Source organism: Stylophora pistillata, chromosome 14 (genome assembly GCF_964205215.1).
Source record: "Stylophora pistillata chromosome 14, jaStyPist1.2, whole genome shotgun sequence".
In the NCBI taxonomy this organism is placed as follows: Eukaryota; Metazoa; Cnidaria; class Anthozoa; order Scleractinia; family Pocilloporidae; genus Stylophora; species Stylophora pistillata.
In genome coordinates, this window is record NC_142532.1 from 6,492,786 (window position 1) to 6,519,008 (window position 26,223).

The window sequence follows — 26,223 nt, forward strand, 5'->3', positions numbered from 1 at the left end:
TCAAAGTGAGGTTTTACTAAAGCTTGGTAGATGAGATGTAAGGTTGATGCTGGGATCAGGTGCCTAATTCGCTTTAGGGCCCCGATACCAGAGGCGATCTTTTTCGTTAGTTTTTCGATGTGACTATGCCAATCGAGTTTATCGTCTATTATTACACCAAGCGATTTTGTAGCTGAAACCTGGCTCACTTGAGTATTGTTCATTCTAATTGTTGGTGAAGCTGTGAGAGTATTCAGTCTCTGCCTCGACCCTATTAGCATGAATTCGGTTTTAGTCATGTTCAACGTGAGTTTGTTCGCTTGTAGCCAGTTGAAGACGTTTTCTAGGTCTTCATTTAGACAAAACTGAACGTTCTCAAGATTGCTTCCCGCATATGTGAGGTGCGTGTCATCGGCATACATTCTCGGTTTACAATTTGATAAGCAATTTGGAAGATCGTTGATATATAATAAGAACAATAATGGACCGAGAATGGTCCCTTGAGGGACGCCGCAAGTCAACGAGTAGCTACTGGATAGCGACCCGTTGACAGAGCATTTTTGTGTTCGGTTTTCCAAATATGACTGAAACCATCTGAAAGATTTTCCATGTATACCATAATAGTTTAGTTTCGATAGAAGGATCTGATGATCAACAGTGTCAAAAGCTTTTTTCAAATCTAGAAAAATGACTCCATTGATTTTCTCGTTATCAATATTATATGCCCAAGAATCTGTCGCTTCCAACAAAGCTGTTACAGTTGAATGATTAGCACGAAACCCTGATTGGTTTTGACATAAAATATCGTGCTCTTCCAAATAGGCATATAACTGTTCATAAACTATCCTTTCAAACACCTTCGCCATTATTGGAATCACCGATATTGGGCGGTAATTGTTAGCATCACCGCGGTCACCTTGTTTATAAAGAGGGGTAATCCTTGCATATTTCCAGTCGTCTGGGAACGTCCCTTGGCTAATAGATTGATTGAAAATATCACATATCGGCACACAAATGAGATCAGCACATTCCCTGATAAGCCTAGCAGATATTTTGTCAAGGCCTGTTGCCTTTGACTTGTCTAGTTTATTTAAAAGTGAAAATACTTTAGTTGGATTGGTGGGTTGGAGCTTAAACCGTTTATCTGTTGCGGTAAGATATCTTTGATAGCTACCACTATCACAATTTATCTCACTGGCAAGTTTTGGACCAATATTAGCAAAGTGGTTATTGAATTCGTTTGATAGCTCCAACGGATTAGTTATCGTTAATCCGTTCACTTTTAGTGACGCCACTGGCGTTTTCCCAGATTTTCGAGAAGTTAGCTCGTTTATAGTCTGCCAGGTCTTTCGGGAGTCGCTGGTTTGCTTATTAAAACTATTTTGGTAATAAGCTTGCTAAGCTGAGCGTATTTGCTTATTGACTATATTTCTTTGTTTCTTAAATAATACCCAATCGTTAGGATCATTTGTCTTGCCAGCTTTGATTTTTAATATGTCTCTATTATGCATAAGGTCTTTCAATTCAGAGGTAATCCACGGAGAACTCCGTGAACGAACGCGCATCGTTTTCAATGGGGCATGTTTGTCAGCGATAGCCAGAAATGTACATTTCCATTGCTGCCACATCACGTTTGGGTTGGAAGACTCGTATACATTATCCCAACATTGAGATAGAATATCATAACGAAACTTTTGGCGATCGAAATTTCGGAAATCTCTGTATGTAATAGAATTATGTCCGTTAGACATCCCATTCAGGGAAAGTTTTCTATATACATACACCATGCTATGATCACTTATTCCGATATGACAAACTCCCGAACAAGCAATCTTATCCGAGCAGTTGGTATAGATTAAATCAATTAGAGTTGATGAGGTGGGTGTTATCCTCGTCGGTTCAGAGATAAGCTGCTCGAGTCCGTAGACATCAGCAATACTCCTTAATTTGGATGTGTTATTGTCATATCGAGTCGTGATCATGTCACAGTTCATGTCTCCCAGTACAAAAAATTCTACATTTTCACTATCCAATCTCCCAATTAGGGATTCAAAAGGTGAAAAAATGCCAATAGGAGAGTCAGGTGGTCTGTACCAAGTAACAATCACAAAAGATTTTGAATTTGGCTTATGGATTTCCAAGCAAAGATTTTCTAGTGTATCCATGTGTAGGTCATTTCGTACTGTAAAGTTGATTGAAGTTTTTACATAGAAGCATAGAAGCATAATTGACTATGGAAAGAGGAAGATGAAGCAAACAGCAAACAAATATCTCGATCAAGCTCTCGATTCTTTTGCTAATGATATGAGCAGAAAAATCGGGGGAAGGGTTTATGATTATTCGAAAATTTTACCAATGCCAATGTATGCTCCTGATGGTGTTAATGATCCGACACACCCTCTTTATGAAGGGGGATCCTTCGATATTGACAAAGCTATTGGAAAATTACCAAAACCGAAATCTGGTTGGACTCTTCCAGGTCATAAGTATACAGGACCGTACAACGACCTTGCAAATCAGGTGAGGTATGACCCTAAGACGGGTGAGATTCTTGAGATTTTTGATAAGCCAACAGGTCCGACCGACGCTGTTGCGATGCAACATGACGTTGATTACAGCGTCTGTGCAAACAAGTTAAACCCAAAGAAGTGAAAGAATGCGGCTGACTGTAAGATGGTTAAAGCTCTCGATGCGATTCCAAAGGGTGAGAGACAGTGGGGGCATTGGGCTGCGAGAAACATCATCAATACCAAGCAGAAGCTCGGTCTGGGTGTGGGGAAAAAAAAAGTTCACTCATTGAAGAGTTGGCAAGAGGAATTGGCAGAGGAGTTGCACAAACCGGTGAGGCGAAACTTCAGAAAACGACGCGTTATTGTCAACGGAATCGATGAGATTTGGTGCTCCGACTTCGTTGAGATGCAGAAATTCAGCAGATGAAATGAGGGTTTTAGATATCTGCTCATGGTTCTGGACATTTTCATCAAATACGGCTGGATCGTTCCATTGAAGAACAAGAAGGGTGAGAGTGTTTCGGAGGGGTTCAGAAAGGTTTTCGCTGGAGGGAGAAAACGGAAGAGACTCTGGGTTGACAAGGGTTTGGAGTTTTACAACAGTCATTTTAAAGATCTGATGAAAGCTGAAGATGTTGAGATGTACTCGACAGAGAATGAGGAGAAATCGTCTGTCTGTGAGAGGTGGAATCGAACGATCAAAACAGAGATGTGGAAGCAGTTTACCATTCAGAACAACACACAGTATCTCGACATTCTGCCAAAGATTGTCAAGAAGTACAACAATCAAAAACACAGATCAATCGGCATGACTCCGGCAGAGGCTTCCAAGAAAAAGAATGAGAATGTCGTCTTTCTGAAACTCTATGGCGATCTGAGTGGGTTGCGAGAGCAGCCAAAGTTTGCGGTTGGTGATCACGTTCGAATCTCCAAATTCAAGCGAAAAGTGTTTGACAAAGGATTTATCCCGAATTGGACAGAGGAGATTTTCATCGTTGACGAGGTGCAATATTCCAACCCAATCACTTACAAGTTGAAGGATCTACTCGGGGAAGAGATCAAAGGTTCTTTCTATGAACAGGAGATGTTGAGAGCAAAGCAGGATGTTTTCCGCATTGAGAAGGTTATTCAAAGGAGTAAAGGGAAAGCTTTCGTGAAATGGAGTGGTTACCCAGAAAAATTCAACTCGTGGATTGATGAGAGAGAGCTTCAGGGGGTATGAAAATCAACGGTCGATTTCATCACTTGTTGTAAAAAAGTTAAAGATGGTTAAGAAAAATGTTTGATATAAAATAAGATGGATGAACTTGACAGTCTTTCCAAGACTGCACTCTTGAGAAAGGCTAAGGAGATGGGACTGCAACGATGTTATTTACTTGACAAAAAAGAGTTGATTGACCTGATCAAAAATCCTCCCGAGTTGGATTATCTTGAGACTCTGTCAAGAAACGAACTCCTCGAAAAAGCAAAAGAGATTGGATTGCAAGGATATTTCAAGAAGAAGAAAGGAGAGTTGATTGAACTGATTAGAAAGCCTCCACCTCCTCGCACAAGATACACTGGTGTGAGGAAAAAAGTAACACTTCAACCTACAGATTCAGAAGGGGAAGAACTCGTTTTCCCCTCAATCAGTGCTGCGGCGAAACACTTCAATGTAAACCCTGGAGTGTTTGGAGCGAAGCTGAGATCACACAAAGAGAGTATAAGAAACTTCATTGAACTTGATGGAAGGAAATTTGCTCTCCGTTTCGAAGCTTACCGTGTGAAAGAGAAGCATTCAAGAGAAGAGTAAAGCGTCAAACACACTCTCACCAAGAGAGAGTTTTCATCACTCGTTTCAAGTGATGAAAAAAATGGTTAAAAGAAATATTTTCATCATAATAGATATATAATGGAGAAAAAAACTGTTGTACAACTTCGTCAGATTGCAAAAGAGATTGGCCTTCGCGGCTACTTGAGGCTTCGAAAAGCAGAGCTCATTGAGCTCATAAATCAGTCAAGACCGAACATTTATGAAATGAATGTCAATAAGAAAGAGGTTTCGGAGAGAGCAGGAGGGTCTCTACTCGATGATCCGATTCCTAAACATGAGATTTCAAAGGGGCAGAAAATCTTGAAACCGTCAAAGCTGGTGAAAAAGATCGAGAAGGTTGTTGATTGGGGGAAGAGGGAGGCGGTGGTTGATGACAAGTTGAAAGATTTCAAAACACATATCGCTAATCTTTACCATAACACTACTTTACGAGAAGCTATACGAAAACGCGCTGAACTCTACAAAAGAGAGCAGCACTGTTTCACACTTGTTGAGAGCAAGTCTTCATTGGAACAGTTTGCGAGGCAGTACACGATTGATGGGGTGGGGGGTTATGGACCGATGGATTTTCTTCAGACTGTAAAACGGACGGTTATCAACTTTCTATTAACGCAGAAGAATATCAAGATGGTGCTCGTACTCAGATGTAACATGTCAAAGACAAATATTGCGACGGGTGAGACTGTGATAAAGCTTGCATATTTTACATCTTTCGTGGAGATTGTATTTCAAGAGACTGATCGAGAAGAGCTTTATCAGAAATGTGTTGACAAAATGATGGAGAGTTTGGCTAAGTTTCAAATAGAGGGAAGCGGTTGGTTTTTACATTCGATTGCAGGGTTGGATTTGCATACAGTGAAATACACCCCTTTGAAGGGCTCTTCGTTTATTAAACTTCCACCACATCTCGCGAAAAAGAAGGCTATCACAAACATGAAGAATGAGGATGATGAATGTTTCAAATGGTGTGTCACGAGAGCGTTGAATCCGGTTCAGAATCATGCTGAGCATGTGACAAAGGTTTTCAGAGAGCAGGCAAAGAAGCTTGTGTGGGATGGGATTAAGTTTCCGATGGAATTGAAGAATATTCACCGCTTTGAAACGTTGAATCCAAGTCTTGCTGTCAACGTCTACATGCATGAAGGAGGGCTCGAACCCTTGTGAGTGAGCAAAGTTGAGAGCAGCAAGATCTTCTTCAGTAGTATAGGACTTGGGGCTGCCAGACCAAAACGCCAAAAATGGTAAAAAATCAAGCTTTACCAAAGCAATTTATATCATTCTTCAACCGATTTGCAGCGATTCATTTTCGATAGGCTCAGGACGACTTGATTTTCACCCTCTATAAAACCAAAAATAGTGAAAAAATTAAGCTCTACCAAACTGTTTTGTATTACCATCAAACAAAATATGAAGGAAATTATGGAAATATCGAATACACAAAATCAAAATACACTTGAAGAAAATTCACGTTTACAAAATATGAAGGAAACTTTGGAAATATTGAATACACAAAATCAAATGAAACAAAAATTATCCGAGCCATATATAGACATGAATAGAAACGAATTACAGAATCTGACAAAAGATCGACTGGTTGATATAATCATGAATTTAAGACCTGTTCCAAAATATCAACCCAAAACATTGAAGCGTAAATTTAAATTCGCTCCACAGTTCAAAAATGTGAAACAGATGGCTCAAGATTATGAAGAAAACATTATCAAACTACCTATTCCTCTACCAAGAACAAAAAAGCCTGTTCCTTTACCAAGAACAAAAATCAATGAGACAAATAAGGCTGTGAAAGGATATACTAAATCAGATGAAATAAACATAAAAAATGATAAAGATCCATTACTTCAAATGCAAAGGACAAGATTAGCTGTTGGTAAATATCTTAAAAAGTTATTGGACACATTGAAAGGTTTCAAATTCACAGAGACAATGAAAATTACCTTTGAGAAACATATTGGTGATGAAGTTCAAACAAAAACGGCGTACTTTAATAGCAAACCTCAAACAATAATAAATGAAACAGAAATAGCAGACTCTTTAAAATTAACAGAAGAACATATAACATTACAAATCGCACAATGGATTTCTGAAGGATCTGGTTGGCGTATTCAATCAGTTGATAATCACTGCATAAATACTGTGAAATATAATCCAACAAAAGGTTCATCTTTTATTGAACTTCCATCAGAACTTAGAAATGCTAATAAAGGTTTGATCAATCTGAAAAATACAGATAATGAATGTTTCCGTTGGTGCCATATAAGACACTTAAATCCACAAGAGAAGTATCCTCAGAGGATCAAAAAAGTTGACAGAGCTTTTGTTGAGGAATTAGATTACACAGGAATTGAATTTCCGGTGACTATTAACCAAATCAACAAGATTGAAAAACAAAATAAAATCAACGTCAACGTATTTGGCTATGAGAATAAAGAAAAATACCCAATATACATCAGTAAGGAAACGAATAAAAATCATATGAATCTTTTATTAATAACAGAAGAAAATAAGAATTCACATTACATACTAATTAAAGATTTTAATAAGTTTATGTATAGCCAAACTAAACATAAAGAGAGAAAGCACTTCTGTATGTATTGTTTACAGTGTTTTAGTTCTGAAAGAGTCTTAACTGACCATAAAGCTAATTGCCTCCTAATCAATGGAGTTCAAGCTGTTAAGATGCCGACTAAAGACCACAACATATTAAAGTTCAATCATCATCATAAGCAACTACCACTTCCATTTGTAATCTACGCTGACTTTGAAGCAATAACGGAAAAAGTTCAAGGTTGTCAACAAACTGGTGTAAAATCTGTCACTGAAGCTTATCAAAAACATACTGACTGTGGATATGGCTACAAAGTTGTTTGCACTTACGATGACAAGTATACGAAACCTATTCAAATATATCGTAGTGAGAAAGCTGTTTATAAATTCATGGAACACATGCTCGAAGAGGCAAGATATTGTAAAAAGATTATCAAATCCAAATTTAACAAACCACTTAAAATGACTAAAGAAGATGAAAAGCAATTTTAAAACGCTGATACATGCCATATTTGAACAGAAGTATACCAATGAAGATATTAGAGAGGGAGATCATTGTCACATCACTGGAAAATTCAGAGGCTCAGCTCATCAAGACTGTAATTTGAATTTTCGGATCAGTGATAAAATACCTGTGATATTTCATAATCTGAGAGGTTACGATTCACATTTCATTATGCAAGAATTGGAGAGATTGTTAAGAACAACAGATATACAAACAAGAAAGGAGAAGAATGTGAAATGAACATTAACGCAATTCCAAATAACATGGAAAAGTATATGGCTTTCATGCTTGGAAATAATCTCACTTTCACCGACAGTTTTCAGTTCATGAGTTCTAGTCTTGATAAACTAGTGAACAATCTACCTAAAGAAGCTTTCAAATATACCTCAGAAAAATTTAAGAAAAACAAATTCGAGCTCATGACTAGAAAAGGTGTTTACCCTTATGATTACATGGATAGCTTTGATAAATTCGATGAGACAGAATTACCAATAAAAGATGAATTTTACAGCATACTGAATAATGAACATATCTCAGATGATGATTACAAACATGCTCAAAATGTATGGAAAAAATTCAAGTTACAAACAATGGGTGATTATCATGATTTATACCTCAAATCTGACATATTGTTGTTGGCTGATGTGTTTGAAAACTTCAGACAAACTTGTCAACAATATTATAAACTCGACCCTTGTCACTATTTCACAAGCCCTGGACTATCTTGGGACGCTATGTTGAAAATGACTAATATAAAACTTGAATTAATGACTGATATTGATATGTTTCAGTTTATTGAAAAAGGAATGAGAGGTGGTACAAGTTATATTGCGAATCGATATGGAAAAGCAAACAACCAATACATGAACGATTACAATGAAAATGAACCATCAAAGTATATTATGTACCTTGACGCAAATAATCTGTACGGTTGGGTTATGTCACAATACCTTCCAACTGGTGGATTCAAATGGAAGAAGATTGATAAACTCAACCTTGATTCATATAAAGAAAATAGTAAAAAGGATTAATACTAGAAGTTGATCTTGAATACCCAAAAGAGTTACATGATTTGCATAATGATTATCCATTGAGTCCTAAAGTGTGACGTCACGTTGCCATGACAGCATTTTTTTCTGGTCTAAACAGTTTAAACTCATACTTCAAACATGGCGTCTTTACCGATATGCTCACTCGTTTCTTTCTTTTCTGGAGAGCGGAAATCGCTTGATCGCGGAGAAAACCACTTCAAATCCGACCATGTCCAAAGCTTTATTTATTCCAGGGGAGTCATCAAAGGTGAAGTCCAAGCAAGCATGAATAATAAGGACTACAAAGTCACAGTAAGTTGCCAATTTGGGATCACAACACGTATGTTCAATTCGAAGAACTCCCAACCCCGATTTCACCTCCAATTTAACGTTTATGTTGCGGAATATATATTGCAACTTACGTGTCTGTTTCGAATTATCTTTTTATCAGATTTATCTCGATGAAAACCTTGAAATAAAAAACAGAGAATGCGAGTGTCCTCGCGGCGAGTTCAAGTGCAGTCACGCGGCAGCCATATTTATTTATGGCATCCATAACCTTAGCAGGACGGACCTGGAATGCCAATGGCAACAAAAGCGAAAGGCAGAAAGCGTACAGTCTGCAAGCCAGATGTTTCCAGCGCCACCGAAGAAGAAGGATTACAGCCCTTTGGCGCGCGATCCTAGCCGAGAAGATCGGATGTGGCTGTACAGCGAACTAAAGCGCTATGGCAAATTTACAGGGACCTGCTGGATCTTGAGTCCCGAACCACAACCTGCTACCCCTCTCCCGATCAAGACGATTGAAGATATCATTTACTCAGAAGGTTTCCTTATGGCATCTACGAAGGAAAAACAATTAGAGTACTTGATTGAGAATGCCAAAGTAGAGGAGAGAACCATAAATGTTGTGAGCACCCTCACAGCTGGCCAGCGAAACAGCCCTGCATGGCACCAAGCTCGTAGAGGCCGCCTGACTGCCAGTAATTTTGGCTCCGTCCTCCAGGCAAAAAGAGTTACACCGTCTCTTATCAAGCGACTACTTGGGGAATACAACTTGAGTGGAGTTAAAGCAATTGCATGGGGACAGGACAATGAGACTGAGGCCCTGGAATCCTTCACCAACATCACAAACTTTACACCTGTACAGACCGGCCTTTGGCTACACGAGTCGGGAGTTCTGGGTGCTTTCCCTGATGGACTTGTGGGAGACGACTCGGTGATTGAGTGTAAGTGCCCCTACACACATCGAAATGCAACAATCAAGGAAGCTTGTGGGCACAAAGACTTTTACTTGGAGGAGAAGGAAGGGAATTATACGCTGTCTGCCACACATGTTTACTGGCATCACTGTCAAGGCCAGATGTTCCTGACAAAGCGCAAATTCTGCTACTTTGTTGTATGGACCACAAAGGATAGTGTAGTTATCAAGATTGAACGAGATGAATCTTGGGAGCACAATATTACTATCTTGAGTGATTTTTACTTTCATCAACTATTCCCAAAGATTACCGAGGGAGAACTTTGAAAAGTGGTGCACAGATGCTGGACATAATCATAGTAGGGGGGGGGGGGAATGGGAGCTAATGTAAATAGGCAATAGCTAATGTTAAAAGGTATTTTTTTAAATTTCATACTTTAATTTCTTAATATAACATTACATATTCTACACTCAGATAGAGACACAAGATAAAGAACCCACATTTTTCCATTTAGCATAGTAACTTAATAATAAATTACATTCTTCCTGAAAGCAAGCTTAAACAATTTTTTTTTTTGCAACCAACTTATGCCACGCTTAAGTAGGCTTGCATAGCAATGCAAAGGGAAGGGGAGGGAGCCAAAACAAAATCCATGCAGACACAGGTTATTTTTTCTGACTACCTCTCACCATCCCTTAAGCTAATTTAAGTGTGGCTTTAGTTTTATACACCTGGACTCAGGCTCCCAGCTTCACAGACACAAAAGTAAAACCTTTAAGCCAGCACGACTTTCACACTTGGAACTACTGGACAAAAGAATTCCATACTGGTCACATGCCCCTGACCTGGATTTAGTTGAAATGACAATTTAAGAATGTCACTGGATTTCATTATAATCTATTTTCACAGAACACAGTAGTTTGTATTAATGAACATAAAGGTGATGAATATCAGAAAAATGTAAAACTGACCACATCATATTTTTGACCAAAGCTATGTCAATACCATTTGATCTGTTACAGTGGGGCTTCTTGTAATACAAAAATAATATTAAAAACTCATTGTACTATAATTTAGTTGAAAAAAAGTTCTATTCAGTCAAATTCAAAGTCTTTGCAGCCATCCTTGATCAATGGATACTGCAAATTAACAAGAGCTGAGCACAGTTGGCATAGCTTGTCAGCATGGCACCTCAAAAATGCTGGGATGAAGCCAAGGATGCGAAAACTCTTAAGTCTTGCATTTGCACGCTCTACGTGGATGCGACATCGAGCTATTGATTTTGTCGCCCTTGCCTCACTCTCTGTAAACTTTCCATTGTTGAGAAATGGTGGTATGTTCACTGAAACACCTCTTGGAACTACATCGCTGATGAGAAAACCTTTGTCTGCCAGAACAAGATCACCAGCACTCAAATGTTTACAAAACCCAGACTCTTTAACCATGACCTTGTCACTGACTGAGCCAGGAAAAAGATCACTAACATAGGTTATAACTCCATTTGGGGCAACCCCTATAATGACTTTGAAAGAGCTCATTCCCCTGTAGCTGGAATATTTAGCATTCTGCTGGGACTTGAGCTTAGGTGCAGCAATTTCAATGTCTGTACAATCAATCACAATGCGGCAACTGCTGTACTCAGTGAAAGAGGATGGCAAACACATCTTGTTCTTTTCTCTAGATGGCACGGTTGTCATGATGTCTTTGAACAGGAGAGAATGCAGAACATGGACAAAAGTTAGTACTATGTTAGCAACAGTTGCAACACTGCATGAAAACAACTGGGCTAAATGTAGATTGGTATAATTTTGTTTCAGTTTCATCAGAGTGATAAATATCTGGTCCTCAAGTGTGATCGCCTCAACCTTCCATCCAGCATAATAGTTTATTTCACCCTTGAATCTTGAAACATATCCCACAACAATATCAAAAACATCCTTAGTGGGTAGACCTGTCTCCATCCGTATCACCTCAGGGCTCAAGCTCTTAGCAGAGTAGTGTGCACTATAGTAACTTGACATTTCCTTGTGTTTAGCAAGTTCTGTTGAAGTCATGTCAAGCTCTATTGACAGCAGAGCTTCTTTGGAACTTGTCTTTTCCTCTTGTGAGCATTCAGTGGAACATGGTTCAGAGTTCTCTTTAATCTCTTCAAGCACAGATGCTACAGTTGGTAATTTCGTGGGCTCGGCAGACACTTTCCGTTTTTTCTTGGGGGTAGGTGTACTGGGAGGTGTTGGTCCTGTACCTGGCAGCAAGTCCAAACTATCAAACAGCTTGTGCCTGTTTTTGTCACTGATGGTAGGCATATTTTCTTTTCGCCCATCTTTAAAGTGACAACTGCAAAGTCGCGAATGTTTGCTGGGCTTTCTATCTCCTCTCCTATAACAGAAAAAGACAGAAGCAGTTACTATACTTGCGCTTAAAAAACCCAAAGTTTAGTTGGTTACATGCTTAACCTTGTAGTCTAAGACGTGAATGCGAAGCGAGTATTTCTCTGAGCTTGTTACTTAATACTAGTTAGTGTAAAAGCTTTGATACTCACAACTATCATATAGTTTTTTAGTAACTAAATAATCTTAGATCAAGACTGAAGACAAGGAAAGGCAAAGCCGCGAGAAAACAAATAAGACAAGAAAGAGAAACAGCTAATTGTGAATCAGTTTGAGATAAAAAAAAAACAGCTATTTCTAATCGATGGTACAGCATCGAAATATATATTATTCGAAAAATACTCACCTTACAAATGATATCCACTTATCATAGAGTGTTTTATGTTTTTTCTGGTCTGGAAACGAAAAGAATCAGCAGCAGTGGCTTTCAGATGTGTGATTGCAATCTGGATGAAAACACTGGCCCATCGCAAACTTCGTCTCCGTGGCGTTTTGACTCGAATTATTGCTCACCAGGTGCTTTTGTCCGCTTATTATACTCTTCAATAGTAAGGCCAAAGGTTATCTTGATTCTCTTTATCTTATTTCTATTATTGGAGGATAAAATGCGCTATTATAGCTCTTGAAGTGCTCGAGGTCAACAACAATGTGTCACGCTAGGGACGCCATATTGGTTTGTTTAGACCACAGAATTCCGGTGCTATGGAAACGTGACGTAAGCACTTTAGGACCTATTAGCACCAGAAAAGATTAAAGTCACGCCAGACATGTTGTCACCATACAGTAAACAAATCGCTGAGAAATTTAACATATCAACAGGTCTTATATCAAAATTGATTCCAACATTGTCAAACAAAGAGAAATACGTTCTGCATTACCGAAATCTTCAGTTATATCTCGATCTTGGAATGAAATTAAAAACTATCCATAGAGCTCTTGAATTTAATCAGTCACCCTGGTTAAAACAATACATCGACTTTAATACACAAAAGAGAACTCAAGCTAAGAATGCTTTCGAGAAAGACTTTTTCAAATTAATAAATAATTCTGTATTTGGAAAGACAATGGAAAATCTTAGAAAGATGTAAGACTCATCACTGACAAGAATAAGTTGTTGAAATTAGCATCTAGACCAACATTTGTGTCAAGTAAAATGTTCAATGAGAATCTGGTTGCTGTACACAAAATCAAAGAAACATTAACTTTAAACAGACCAGCTTATATTGGTATGTGTATTCTTGATCTTTCAAAGACTTTGATGTATGATTTCCATTATGGTTACATCAAACACAAATATGGAAACAAAGCAAAGTTATCATTTACAGACACTGATTCACTGACTTATGAAATTGAAGCGGACGATGTATATACAAACACTTCCAGGAGGATAGACATATGTTTGATAACAGTGATTATACTGAAAACTCTCCATACTTTTACAAAAAGAACAAGAAAGTGATTGGTAAAATGAAAGATGAAGCTGCTGGAGTTCCAGTAGTTGAATTTATTGGTCTGAGATCGAAGATGTATGGTTACATTAAGAATAATAATCAAGGTAGTCGTACAGCGAAAGGTGTTAAGAAGAATGTGATTAAAAAAGACATTAAACATGAAAATTACAAAGATGTTTTATTCAATTCAAAACAAATGCATCACAAGATGAAAAGCATCCGTAGTGACGAACATGAAATCTGTAGTTATGAATTAAATAAAGTATCATTAAGTTGCTTTGATGATAAACGATATATTCTCAAGGATGGTATCAATAGTTACGCATACGGACATTACAATTTAGTATAATGATATAGTATAATGTCTGAATACGATCTTATGATGTCTGTTTTTAAACATTATGAAAATAACCCACATGTTCTCATTGTTCATACTTTTGGAGAGTTTCTAAGTCGTAATAAAAAGATGCAAAAGGTGTATCATGAAGGAATCACTGATCTTATCATCATTATTCATAATGAAAAGGTCATTTATTGTTATATTAAATAATCTTTAAGTCAAAACATGTTGTCTCCTGCAGGAGACACTTACATGAGACATGTAACGCTGTGTAACGCAATTCATAATTCACTCAACCAATCAAAATCTGTTGTCTCCTGCAGGAGACACTTGCATGAGACACGTAACGCTGTGTAACGCAATTCATAATTCACTCAACCAATCAAAATCCGTTGTCTCCTGCAGGAGACACATGAGATTATATTTTAAGTGAGATTACATTTTTATACTACTACATTTAATACAATTACATACAATTACCACAAGTGCAGTCTATTTCATGTGTCCAAGGCATTGCTTCAACTGGATGACCTTCAAAATATTCCACAACAGACTTCCCATTCTTATCAAACCATATAAATGGTAACTTACCACGTAACACCTTTTTATAGGGTGAAAAAAGTTTGTAAAATTTCCGCAGTTGTCGTGCTCGTCTTGGTTTCACCTTACATCGTTGATTAATCCAGTCATCAAAATTTCCAGAAATAAGACCATGTTTCTTATCATTTTGAAACTTATTAAATGCTTTATCCAACCACGCACCATACGCAAAAGCATTTTGAATGACATAGTTCTCAACAGTCTTGAAACAGTTCTCACACTCCTTAATACGAGTTTCATATTCAGCTAAACTCACATCGTCTTCTGGAAGTATGTTTGGTACGTCAAAATGAACCCTCTCACCTCTAATGGGCCATTCCATTTAAAATCCGCACCCCCCCTATTGAAGGCCCGGGATTTCTTAGGGGGAGGGGGGGTCAAAGCTATCCATTTCCTGGGGGGGGGGTTGAATGATATTTCCTGGAGGGGGTTGGCATATATTTCCGAGAGGGGGTTCGACGTTGGCGATCGAACACGCATAAACTACATGAGATGATGAAGGCCGAGGCCATATATTTCCGGGAGGGGTGGCGATCGAACAGTACATCCCAAAATACTGAAGTACATAAAGCACATCGAGAACCGAATGAGAGATGAAATAGGTTTCAAGGTTACGAATGCATTATTCTGCCAAAATTTCCCCAAGTCCTAAGTCGCCATTTTGTTCACTTGTGTCAGCGGAAATGAAGTGGATCAGAATTATACTTCATGTATGTGACACTTGAGCTAATTAACAATTATTCCACGAGCGCACGTTGGCTATCAATCATCACATATCCAACAAGCGCGAGTGCAATAATTGTTTTATTAAAAACGCCCCCAAGAAATTATTATTTTGTAAGAAAAAACCTGATTTGTTAGCTTCCTTTTGATTTTAAGCTGACGCATACGCTTACCATATTTGTAGATTATGGTATATTGGCTCATATACCATAATGGCTAAGCCAATAAAAAGTCTTAAATTGCATTATCCAATGATCCAGTTTTTAATAATAAGGAATATCCAGTTTTCCAGTTTTCTTAAAAACAGTTTTTGTGCTGATTTTAAGTTCAAGAGTGGTTGTTTGTTTTTCTACATTAGTAACAAATCAAGGAATGATGGAGGGAAGAAGAGGATGATAAACTTAATACTAATAATAGCCAATGCAATTTCCTAGGTGATCATGAAAATGCGCACACTCTGATTTATCTAAAATTATGTCAATTAGCCATGGTCACCTTGTATGCACAAAAAGACTGATATTGAAGCTCTAATTTCCCATTACTTCACAATTTATTCGGGTTTTTTGGGGGGTCTTTGTTTTTCAAAGAACAGACAGGGAGAACGAAACAAATAAAAAATCCAGTTTCTCTTCTTATGCCACCTGAGAAATTACTTGTATACCAAATAAATTAATTTCTTTGGGCTGTGTGAATAGTTGTGGGGATTATTTAGTTGTGCTAATAATGACAATAAGCAATTTCAAGTGATGTAAACTGACAAGAGAAAGATAGGACAATAACATACAATAAAAATTTTATTTGGAAAAAAGGTGTGTTACATAAAAAAATCGTCATTTTATAATTATACTTGTTATGATAAAATATTTTAAACGTTGGCACAAAGGACCAAGGGAAAAAACTAGTTGAAAAAAGACAAATGTCCAAAAAAAAAAACTAATTATAGCGGAAGTTTTCCATTGCGGAATAAAAATAAAAATTATTAATTACTTGAGCTGATTTATTATCTTGTGGTGGGTTAGGGTTATGAAAATGTGCATTATTATTTTGTGCGGCATTATGAAGGGTTGTTTGGTTAGTGTAGTGTTGTGCGGCATAAGGACGTTGCGTTGTGATGTTTTGTGCATTTCTGCGGTGTGGGTCATGGTTCCGATAGGTTGTGCTTGGACGACGCCGATTTGGGCAATGGGCCCGGTAATGGCCCATTCCCCCACATCTGTGGCAGCGGTACACTGGGCCTCTTCTTGGCTCAGAAGAGCACTGTGCTGAGAAATGGCCGCTCCCCTGGCACCGGTGGCAACGAGGGGCTATTGATAAAGATGATCAAACAAAATTTATTAGTAAATCATTATTGGTGACATAATCCTATTAATGAAAGGCTCTTGAAACTCACAGTTGGTTAACAGGCGATCTCTGAGATCACCTGTTCACCTCCCATTTCTTCTCTCTCTTCTCCCCAGGCGTTCTCTCCTTTCACTCCTTATCCTCCTTCGTTCTTCTTCATCCCTTGTCCTTTCCCTCTCTCCACACATTCTCTCCTCTCTCTCCTCTTCCGAAACGATTTCTCCCCAACTGCGCGACATTCTAAAGTGAAAGAACATATACCATGAAATCTTAATAGATGAAATAAGAAAAACCGGAAATAGGGCGTAAAGGACTAGAAACCGCTCGAATGTCAAGAACTGATCATACATTGACAGATGTCGGCATGGGTCTTTTTGCAACGAGAATATACAAACTTTCCGGCCCGAAGTTGACGCAGTCCACAAGTTTTCATGTTGGCTCGAAAATGTCATCTACATTCCTGTGTTTTCAGGATGTACTAGTTTTGTATTCCGTATCAAATAACTTTGTGTTACTTTCAATCTAAGATACATGTTCTTCGAGCGTGAGTTCCTCCTTTCGACCTGAACAACTCGATCTAATTTCTGTTTTAATTTTTTTCTTCGTCGCTTTCAACGACAACTCAAATGGGCAAGACGTTTCGTTCTTTTTCTTGTACACTGAAAGAAAAATTTATCAAGAATGGAAGCTAAATGTTGTGAAAGGAAATTGAGTGACAACTCGTGGGAATGATTCATCCCAATTCCCAAGTTGCTGCGCGCTAATTACATTCTACATATTAAATGTACCTCTCGAATCAAAACTCCAGGCAAAGGAAGAGACCACGCCAGAATACCCTGTAAAAGTACTGCGAAAGGAACAGTCTAATATGTAACCCCTGTTTATTCCAGTTCAGTAATATTTATGCCGAGTTATTTAAAATTTTGCAGAGTATTAACAAGTTGTAAAAAGCGAAAAACCTAATCACGAATCCTTTATTCAAATTACTCCGGGCACTCCTCTCTCGTCAACCTCACATTTGAACCGCTAAGTGTTTACAATTCCTATCCTGTCAAAATGTTTCATTTTGATTTAGAAACTACCCGCGACTTTTCCATCAACTTGCGAAGTTGTGTTTTCTTTGTAGAGAGCACTTTGCTCATAGCATCTTGTGCCTTTGTCAACTCTCTGATATGGAATTTGTGGGCACCTTGGTGCTCTTCCATTTCTTTCTTGAGTTTACAAAACTCTGCGGTTGTTTCCTCTGTATTTTGAAGCCGAGCACTCAGCTTCTCTACCTTGTCTCTGCTTCTTTTCAGTTGTTGTGCTGCCACCTCCACACGTGTTACGTTTCGCACCAAAGTTTCACTTTTCATTTTATTTTTCCATGCTAAATACTGGTCCAGGTCGGGGTATCTTTCAATAATTTCTTCTATAGCTTTCCTTGTTTCTTTTTCTTCATGCAACATTTTTGTTGCCTTGTTTATTTTCCATTCCTCGTGCAACTTTTGGTCGATGGCTTCTCCCCTCAAACTTTCATAACGCGAATTCTCGCAAAGTTCCTTAGCCTTCTCGTTCCACCATTTTCTCCTCTCTTTTTCTGATCGGGAGGAAGTCTCGATATCCTTCTCCGAGTAAAGGTGTACTCCCTTCCTTACAGCAGCCGATGCGTATCGAGTTGTAGGAGAAGATTTTGCTCCAAAAACTCTCGTCAACGTACTCTGAACTGTGCGGGAACGCTTAGCAGCTGGATTTTTGCACGGCGATTCTTTAACGCCTGACGACCCTGACGCGGAGCTTTCCTCCGGAATTTCTTTTGTGGGGTTGTGTTCGTCTGGCTCTTTAGGGGCAGTTCTCTTTAAGCTCACATTGCCTTCTTTGAACACACGGAGCAACAATGCATCATCGCTGTGGAGGGCATCTGAAAGGCTCATATTGCCTTCCTGAAAGTGGCTTACTGGTGATCCCCAGGTAGAGATGAAATGGAAATTCTTAGGCACCAGTTCATCGACTTCTTCGCGAAGTTGTTTACGCACATCATTGAGATTTACACTCACATCATCAACGAAGATTACTGCCAGAGATGTTCCAGTCTCCAACTTAATCATTACAGGCTTCATTATACAGTTTGAGTTGTTCCTCTGCTTACCGAGTAGAGGGCGAGACCTTACAGAATCTAATGTGGCACAGTGTTAGTTGTTCCTGTGTGTACCGACTACAATGCACGACTTTAGGTCAATCTAACGTGGCACAGTTTGAGTTGTTCCTGTATATACCTAGTAGACTGCGAGACTGAAAGAGAATCTAACGTGGCAGTTTGAGTTGTTCCTGTGCGTACCGAATAGAATGCACTACTATAGGTTAATCTAACGTGGCACAGTGTGAGTTGTTCCTGTGCGTACCGAACAGAGTGCGAGATAGAGAGGCAGACTACAATCCAGTCCTATGTAACAGTCTTGTATAAAAGATATTTCCTGCAGGCTTTTTTGCGGGTAAATACAGTGCGAGAATTGCAGTGAATCTGACAAAATAAATGAGAAACGATAAAAATTACAATTTCTTAGAAAAGTCATCAGTTATCGTTTTATTTAAGGCACGCTGGCGGGATCCTGATTACCTTTCAACGCAACGGCAATTTCGATGAAATTGGAGAGATTACTTTTAGCTTAGTAAGTAATTGCTTAATTAGTCATCACATTCTCCACCTCTTTTAAAATGTATGTCAAGTTCTGAGACTATTACTATGCAAGCAGATTTAAATCTACTCACATACCCATATTTCACATGAATACATGGAAAAACTTTCGCTTTCTAAATGTAAACAAAAGGATTAGAATTTGGCGATTCACAGTGCTTAATTTACGCATCCTTACACCCACGGATGCAATGGCCGGATGCAATTGTTAGTTGTTAAGTTAAGTTGTCAAATATTAGGCAAGTATTCAGTCACCGCCGTAGCCCATTGCCGAAACTTCCACAAGTTGCTCCAAATTACAATATATATTTCTGTGTATGTGAAATATGTGAAATTTTTGCTTTTCTCATCTAGCTACTTTTTTCTATTTATGAGGAACTGGTTCTTCGAGCGCGGGTTCATCCGTTCTACTCTAAGCTACTTCAAATTACATTTTCTTTTTAGTCGTTTACATCAACAACTCAGTAGTTAGGTCTTTTTTTTTTTTTTTTTGGACTAATATTTCTGGATAAATTTAAGCTGAATTTCAGAGAGAGGAGGAAAGGAAGTTTCTTTTAAACGTTTTAACGTGACATCTATAGAGAACACTACATTTGAGCAGATAGAAAATTTGTGAACATGCAGTTAATCAGAAAACCATGGTGCTACAAATAGCGACTCATAGACTAACAGGAAAGCAGGCGAACATCGACTCGAATACAATTGACCAGCCCGGCTCTTGCATCCTCAGACGAACGATTAAACGGTCATTAACAAATCCATTTCCTTCGATTAGCTTTTTGGAAAAAATGGCTCTTATTGCTCCCATTGTGTTCTGCAATTTCTCAACAAAACATGTTTCACTGCAAGTTTTCTTCCCCTATCAATCTTTACCTGTTGTTACGTGTTAAATTTTTTTTAAGGACAATGGTGCTATAGACCCCTTTCAGATATGACGTCATGACATGTGACCTCGCGAACTGGAGGACAAACAGTTGTAATCAAATAACACATGCTTGAGGCTGGAGTGAATTTATTGTTGGATTGTTCCTGTCATGGTGAACTTTTGTGTGGTATTTGGTTGCTCAAACCGTTCTAACAGAGAAAAGGACAAAAGTTATTTTCGCATACCTGCAATTGTGACCAGATCGAACGCTAAAAAGCGAGCTTTAAGCATCGAACGTAGAGCGACTTGGCTCTCCAGGATCCGAAGAGAAGATCTAGGGGCTGATCCCAGTGTATTTCACAGAGTTTGCGGGGACCATTTTATTTCAGGTTTGTATAAATGTACTTTATGCCACAAATCACGAGGCATAATGATCGCTTCTGGTGATTTTGAACTTTATTTGCTCAGCTCTCGATTCCACACACTTCAGTTTTATGCCCACGATTGAAGGCGTTAAGCGTTGTCTTCGTTTGTATATGTTCCGAATGGCAGTTGTTTGATCTCAGTCCCATCTACATAGGAAAACCGTCGTCAATTTATCATAAGGAAAACCCGGACTGGGCACCAAATCAGAATCTTGGTTATGATTTCCGTGGTGTTTCAGTGACTAGCAATGAAAGATATGAAAGATCACAAGGAAGGATTGAAAAGCGAAGGAAGAGTGAATGTGCTAGTGCTCTGCTAGAACTGTCCTGTCACCAACCATCAGATGGCATTGAAGATGGAGATGAAGATGCACCCATTATTGAAGAACCCACAGTGAAAGAGTGCCAAACGGAAATTACTTGTGCTTATATATCAGGTTTAGAGAAGGAAAATGCTACACTCAAAGAAAAGTTGAGAATGAACTCCCTCAATGAGGACTCTTTTAAAGAAGACAATGACAAGGTTTTATTTTACACCGGGCTCCCAAATTGGTCACTTTTGTTATGTTTGTTTAATTTTCTTAAGAATTCTAGTCCAGACCAGAAATCATCAAGGGGGATTTTAAGCCCCTTTCAAAAAGTTTTACTTGGATTAATTCGCATGAGGTTAAATTTGATAGGGAGGGACTTGGGGTACAGGTTTGGGGGCATTAGTGAGGCCACTGTGTCTCGCACATTTCTGCATGTTGTTGATGTACTTAACCATAGGCTTAAACCTTTGATAATCTGGCCTGACAGGGATGCTCTTCGTAAAACCCTACCAATGGACTTCCACAAGCACTGCCCAAACTGTATCGTTATCATTGACTGTTTTGAAATATTTCTGGACCGCCCTTTGAATCCTCTTGCAAGGGCCCAGACCTTTTCATCATATAAACACCATAATACTGTGAAGTATCTTATAGGTATTACTCCTCAAGGTACTGTAAGTTTTATTTCAGAAGGGTGGGGTGGGAGGGTTAGTGACAAGCACCTTACAGAAAATAGTGGGCTTTTAGATCATCTTAACCCAGGGGATGTCATTCTTGCTGACAGGGGGTTTGATATCCAAGAGTCAGTGGGATTATTTTGTTCTACAATCAAGATTCCCGCTTTTACATAAGGGAAAAAGCAACTCAGTGGAATTGAGGTGGAGCAAACCCGCAGGATAGCAAATGTTCGCATTCATGTGGAGAGGGTCATTGGAAATATTCGAAAGAAATATAGCATTCTGAGTGCTACTCAGCCAATTGATTTTGTCGCTGTACGCAATGGGGATGTAACTACCCTAGATAAGATCGTAACAAGTTGTTGTGCCCTAGTGAATATGTGTGACTCAGTAGTTCCATTTGATTAAACACTTTAATATTAGCCTTATCTTAAATTTCCACACAACCATTTTTAACTAGTTCACAAAAAGGTGTATTTGAATCTCATGATAGAAAAATGTAGAAGTTCATGGGTTGGTTTTATCTGTTTAAAAAAAAAATTACTCAAATATTGTCAGTATTGTTAACTTGAGATTCCACCCATGCTGTAACTGCCTACTCGCTTCGCATAGATTTCCCTTTTCGTCGCTTTTGGCAATCTGGACAGTACCATGTATTTGATTTTGGAAACGTGTTTAATTTTAGACACTCCAAGTGAAACCACTGATAGCTGCACCTTTTATCATCACATCCAACCATTTGCCAATGTTCCTCACCCCTACAATAACAAAATTCATTAACATTCCCCCCTTCCACTGTAGCAGACCCATCTGCCGAAGATGTGACTGGTCTCGAGTACCATCGGCCAATAACCTCAGGTAAAATTGCTCGCACAAAAAACTCTTTTGCTTTAGGAACCTTCTCCTCCCAAAACAATTTGTCTGGAAAAATTCTCTCAATTAAAAAGACCCTTTTTAGTCCAAACAACAAAATCAATATATTTCAAATCTGTGCACATCAGCTGCAACTGGACCTGTTGAAAAAAAAAATACAAAGGATCAAAACCTTACTGCTATTTACAATTTAGCATCAATATTGTTATTGTAGCAGCCTAATATCTCACATACCATCTCATATTCTAGAAACTCAGACAAGAACACTTGCCAAGGTTTTTGTCTGTAGCTGAAATATTTGTAAAACTGCTCTTGAAAGGGTTCCATTATATAACACAGGTACAATTTCCCAAAATTAATGAAATGTAACATTATTAAGATTTTAACCTCTGGTGTACCTGGTAATAATATTGGTCATTTCGCTTGAGTCGATGTACTCCTGTTGTTGTCACCTCCAAGCAAAAATTCTTGTCCTGGGCAGACGTGGAGATGTCATCATTCTTGTGACAAAACGGACACTAACAAAAAAAATCAAAGCTCATGGAAGTGTAATGTCTTCACTTTATTTAAAATGATCCAAAATTCAGCCTTGGAATTTCAAATCAAAATGACCAAAAGAATTCAAGGATTAGGAATGTCTTTCCTAAGTCACTGGCTGAGAAATTGAACATGTTATATTTGTTAATTAGAAAGGTCAATGAAACATGCTATTTGCAAACATGAGCTGACCTGGCCATATCTGTTGCAGACTAACATTAATAAACCATCTTACATTATTGAAAAAGTCATCTGGTATCTTTACTACAAAATCTAACATATCACCGCCATATAAAAACTTCACCCAAGCACAAATTAATACCTTAATTTTACATGCACCAGCTCCACAGCAATCACAGCACACTAACCCATCTGGTGATGCTCCAAGGTAGGGGTGGTCCATGCTCACAAAGAGGCCTGAATATGACATACTGAAGTTCTTGTGTTTCCCTTTTTGAAAACTTGCATAGGTTTCCTTGGCTACTTTTTCATACTGGCAGCCCCACTTAGTGGCCTCCGTGTTGAACCATGCCATTTCTGGGTGGCATATGCTCATGATCAGGGAATGTGACGGGCAAGAGGGATCTGTGTGACAGGCATTCTTAAACTTGGATGCTGTTATGCGCCCAGTCCTCATTCTAAACGAAAGTCCCGAGTCTGCCTGATCTCGAGTCCTTTCCTCCACCAATGCCTGTTGTTTCTTAGTTACTTGAATTTCTTCAACTATTTCGTCGGCCTTTTCCAGTAAAGTTGGGTAGTCTGCATTAGCTAGGCTTTCATCATACAAATTGGACAGCACATCAGGTAGATCAGGAGTTAGAGACTTTGAAACATAGAAAACTGCATGGTCAGGAATTAGGGACAAAATAGCTGGCTTAGAAGGGCACTTATTGATGTTATTAAAAAATTCAGTCAGTTCAGCCTCTGAAGGGGCTCCAACAGATGATTCTTTGATGACTGAAGCAGCACTGGAAGGAGTTTTAGAAAATTTGATATCTTTTACTCTGGAATAAGGCACAGATTTCACGGCTGATGGAAGAACCCAATTGGCTTTCTTTTCTGTGACTGTCAGAGAATCCCTTTGTTTGCATCCAGCTTCAATAGCCCACAACAGTGAAGCAACATGAGGGCAGCTCTCACCCAGGCCAGCCATGCAGTCACAGTGGGCAGAAACCACTTTCCCTGGCTTTTCGCAAACCACCCAGGGGGTAAGGGGCTTTTCCGACATCCTCTGAGAATGATTAACCTAAAGATGAAACATTGAAGGCATAAGTAAACTTGCTTGGAAAGGCAACTGCGATAACATTTAAGTCATGGTAGTTGCCATGATCACATGCACATGCCACGATCAAATTTGCAGTTCTTGTATCTTACCTTCGCAATTAAGAGACGATTCTCGCCAAATTTCTTGCTTAAAATTTCCCGCACCCATCCGTTCGCAAAATTTTGAAAGCAATCCAAGCTCTTGTAGTTCATTAGTTGATCTTCAGTGTAAGGACTTTTCTTAAACAGGAGATACATTCCAACGTGTATGTATGTCACGTTCGGCCAAGAATCTACATCATCTATCCACTCGTTTCGCGGAATTTTGTAAGGATCTTCTGCGTCAATATCTTTCAACTTCTCTAAATACCTTTCCTTAGCGTCTTTCAACTGCAAGCCCTCGAAATACCCGGGTAAAAACCCTCGCTTTGTAGTGCCTCGCGCTGCCATTTGTAAACAGACTTGAAGTTGTCCTCCAGTTCGCGAGATCACGTGTCATGACGTCACATCTGAAATGGGTCTATTGTTTGTGATCCTCGTTGGGTGGCTTAAATTGCGTTCGGCAAGTGTTTAGTTCTGGCGAGGATTTTTCGTTGGAAGAACTTTTGCCTTAAGGTGATTCAGCTCAAGAGATTTTCAAGACATAAATTGGGTCACACTGACCTCAAAGGTTCAGTTGTAACGACCACTTTCTTCTTCGTCTACTCTAACTTTTCATTTTATGATTTTGAAAGGCAGTGCTCGAAACATTTCGAAAATTCCATTTTAGCGCTTGCCTAGAGGCATTAATGAGGTAGCTGACTTTGATGACTCTCGGCAAAACACTTTCTAAAACTGACATACAAGAGAACATGAAAGCAAACTACTGCGCAGAAAAAAAAAGTTGAGATTTTATCACACTTTCTGTGTCACAAAGACTACTGCGACAAAGATGAAACAAATGCGGCTTGGTAATTACATAATACTTAAAGAATTTTAATTGGCTTGATTCCTTCGATTACATTCCTTAATAAAGGCTCTAAACTGCGGGATTCTTATAAAGAGAGTGCTCGCGTTCAACTCTGCCCTGCATGATTATGAAATTCTAGCCAAGCGTTATATTAATGTCGATCATTCAACAACAAATGTCTCAAAAGGTTTCCTCTATTGTCTCTTCTGTGGTTATTATTCAGTAGGCTCAGTTTTCTTGACACTAACTTATGAATTTATTGAGTGATGCTAAATCACCTTGCAACTGTATTCGAAGTAACTCTCGACAAACTAGAATAAGTGGTATTTGTTGGCAAAATGTACCTAATGTTATACCTCAACCATTCTACAATTGTATTCACGAAGGAAATAGAAACCAGTTTCCATTAAAGTAGCCGTTGGTAGGCGTAGCAAATTAAGTTAAGAGAAGAAATCTACTCCCCTAAATCACACTTTAATTTTCCACCTCATTCTCTTTCCCTAAAGCCTTGAAAGGACAAGTTACTCGAAATAAAGCGCGAACCATCGAGTTTGGATTCAACTTTGAGTTAGATTTCAAATTACAAATCGAGTTGAACTTCTGTTGAAGGAAAGAAATTTTTTTGGCCCAATGGGAACTGAATAAATAATGATTGTTATTTTTTCTCACTGTGGCGTAAACTAAAGAGGGTGTCAAGATACCTCAGACCTTGAAAATCAAAATTCACACCCAGAAAATCTAAGACCCCTAATTCCTTCTGTGCGCGATTTGAAATGTACTGTGCTCAACAATTTAAAACGTGCAGCATAGTACGGTTACGAATTACATCTTTTCAATGATATTTTTTTAGTAGAAAGAAGAGATCAAAACACATAATTAGCTCTTGTTCGCGAAATGAAATGAAACACTTGGGAAATTTGTCTATGAATGCATCTGCAATACTATTCACAACACAGTGACCGGATACGCGCGTTACCTTTGAAATAATTTCAGTGTATGGCTGACAAAAAACCTGCACAAGCAAAAAGGTTGGGGACCATAGATTACAAAGTTCAATATTGCCTAATGGTGACCAAAATCCGAAATATCCAAAAACAAAAACTCACCGAAACATACTTTGTAAGACGTTACTTTTCTTATATGAAAATGGATTAAACTTTACTTGAAAGATCATTCTCAGTTATAATTGACTAGCTCCT

The 26,223-nt window shown here is 38.6% G+C and overlaps 3 protein-coding genes and 2 long non-coding RNA genes across 5 annotated transcripts in view; 1 reads left to right on the forward strand and 4 right to left on the reverse strand.

Annotated features, from left to right (window-relative positions):
* The window catches only part of LOC148716280 (uncharacterized), a 279,731-nt gene that overhangs the window by 134,867 nt on the left and 118,641 nt on the right, over window positions 1-26,223 (reverse strand). The gene's annotated exons all lie outside the window — the stretch shown is intronic.
* Window positions 10,556-12,687, reverse strand: LOC148716295 (uncharacterized). The gene is made up of 2 exons (XM_088744278.1): window positions 12,342-12,687; window positions 10,556-11,984 (listed from the first exon to the last, which is right to left on the reverse strand). Exon 2 carries the CDS (start codon window positions 11,909-11,911, stop codon window positions 10,700-10,702), a length of 1,212 nt encoding a protein of 403 aa, XP_088600404.1. The 5' UTR covers window positions 11,912-11,984; window positions 12,342-12,687; the 3' UTR covers window positions 10,556-10,699.
* On the forward strand, window positions 20,144-21,824 carry LOC148716296 (uncharacterized). The gene is made up of 2 exons (XM_088744277.1): window positions 20,144-20,378; window positions 20,570-21,824. Exons 1-2 carry the CDS (start codon window positions 20,159-20,161, stop codon window positions 21,574-21,576), a joined length of 1,227 nt encoding a protein of 408 aa, XP_088600403.1. The 5' UTR covers window positions 20,144-20,158; the 3' UTR covers window positions 21,577-21,824.
* On the reverse strand, window positions 21,797-23,125 carry LOC148716297 (uncharacterized). The gene is made up of 2 exons (XR_015995075.1): window positions 22,674-23,125; window positions 21,797-22,415 (listed from the first exon to the last, which is right to left on the reverse strand). It is a non-coding gene; the product is annotated as an uncharacterized LOC148716297 (long non-coding RNA).
* On the reverse strand, window positions 23,166-24,599 carry LOC111347460 (uncharacterized). Its single transcript, XM_022954702.2, has 3 exons — window positions 24,187-24,599; window positions 23,319-24,058; window positions 23,166-23,229 (listed from the first exon to the last, which is right to left on the reverse strand). The coding sequence occupies exons 1-3, from the start codon at window positions 24,523-24,525 to the stop codon at window positions 23,166-23,168; spliced, it is 1,143 nt and encodes a 380-aa protein (XP_022810437.2). The 5' UTR covers window positions 24,526-24,599.

Coding starts and splice junctions, on each gene's coding strand:
- LOC111347460 (XM_022954702.2), bottom strand. CDS start 24,525: ATGGCAGCGCGAGGCACTACAAAGCGAGGGTTTTTACCCGGGTATTTC. Junction 24,059..24,186: donor ATCGTCTCTTAATTGCGAAG/GTAAGATACAAG, acceptor TTTCATCTTTAG/GTTAATCATTCTCAGAGGAT. Junction 23,230..23,318: donor TTCAACACGGAGGCCACTAA/GTGGGGCTGCCA, acceptor TGTCATATTCAG/GCCTCTTTGTGAGCATGGAC.
- LOC148716295 (XM_088744278.1), bottom strand. CDS start 11,911: ATGCCTACCATCAGTGACAAAAACAGGCACAAGCTGTTTGATAGTTTG.
- LOC148716296 (XM_088744277.1), top strand. CDS start 20,159: ATGGTGAACTTTTGTGTGGTATTTGGTTGCTCAAACCGTTCTAACAGA. Junction 20,379..20,569: donor CGGGGACCATTTTATTTCAG/GTTTGTATAAAT, acceptor CCATCTACATAG/GAAAACCGTCGTCAATTTAT.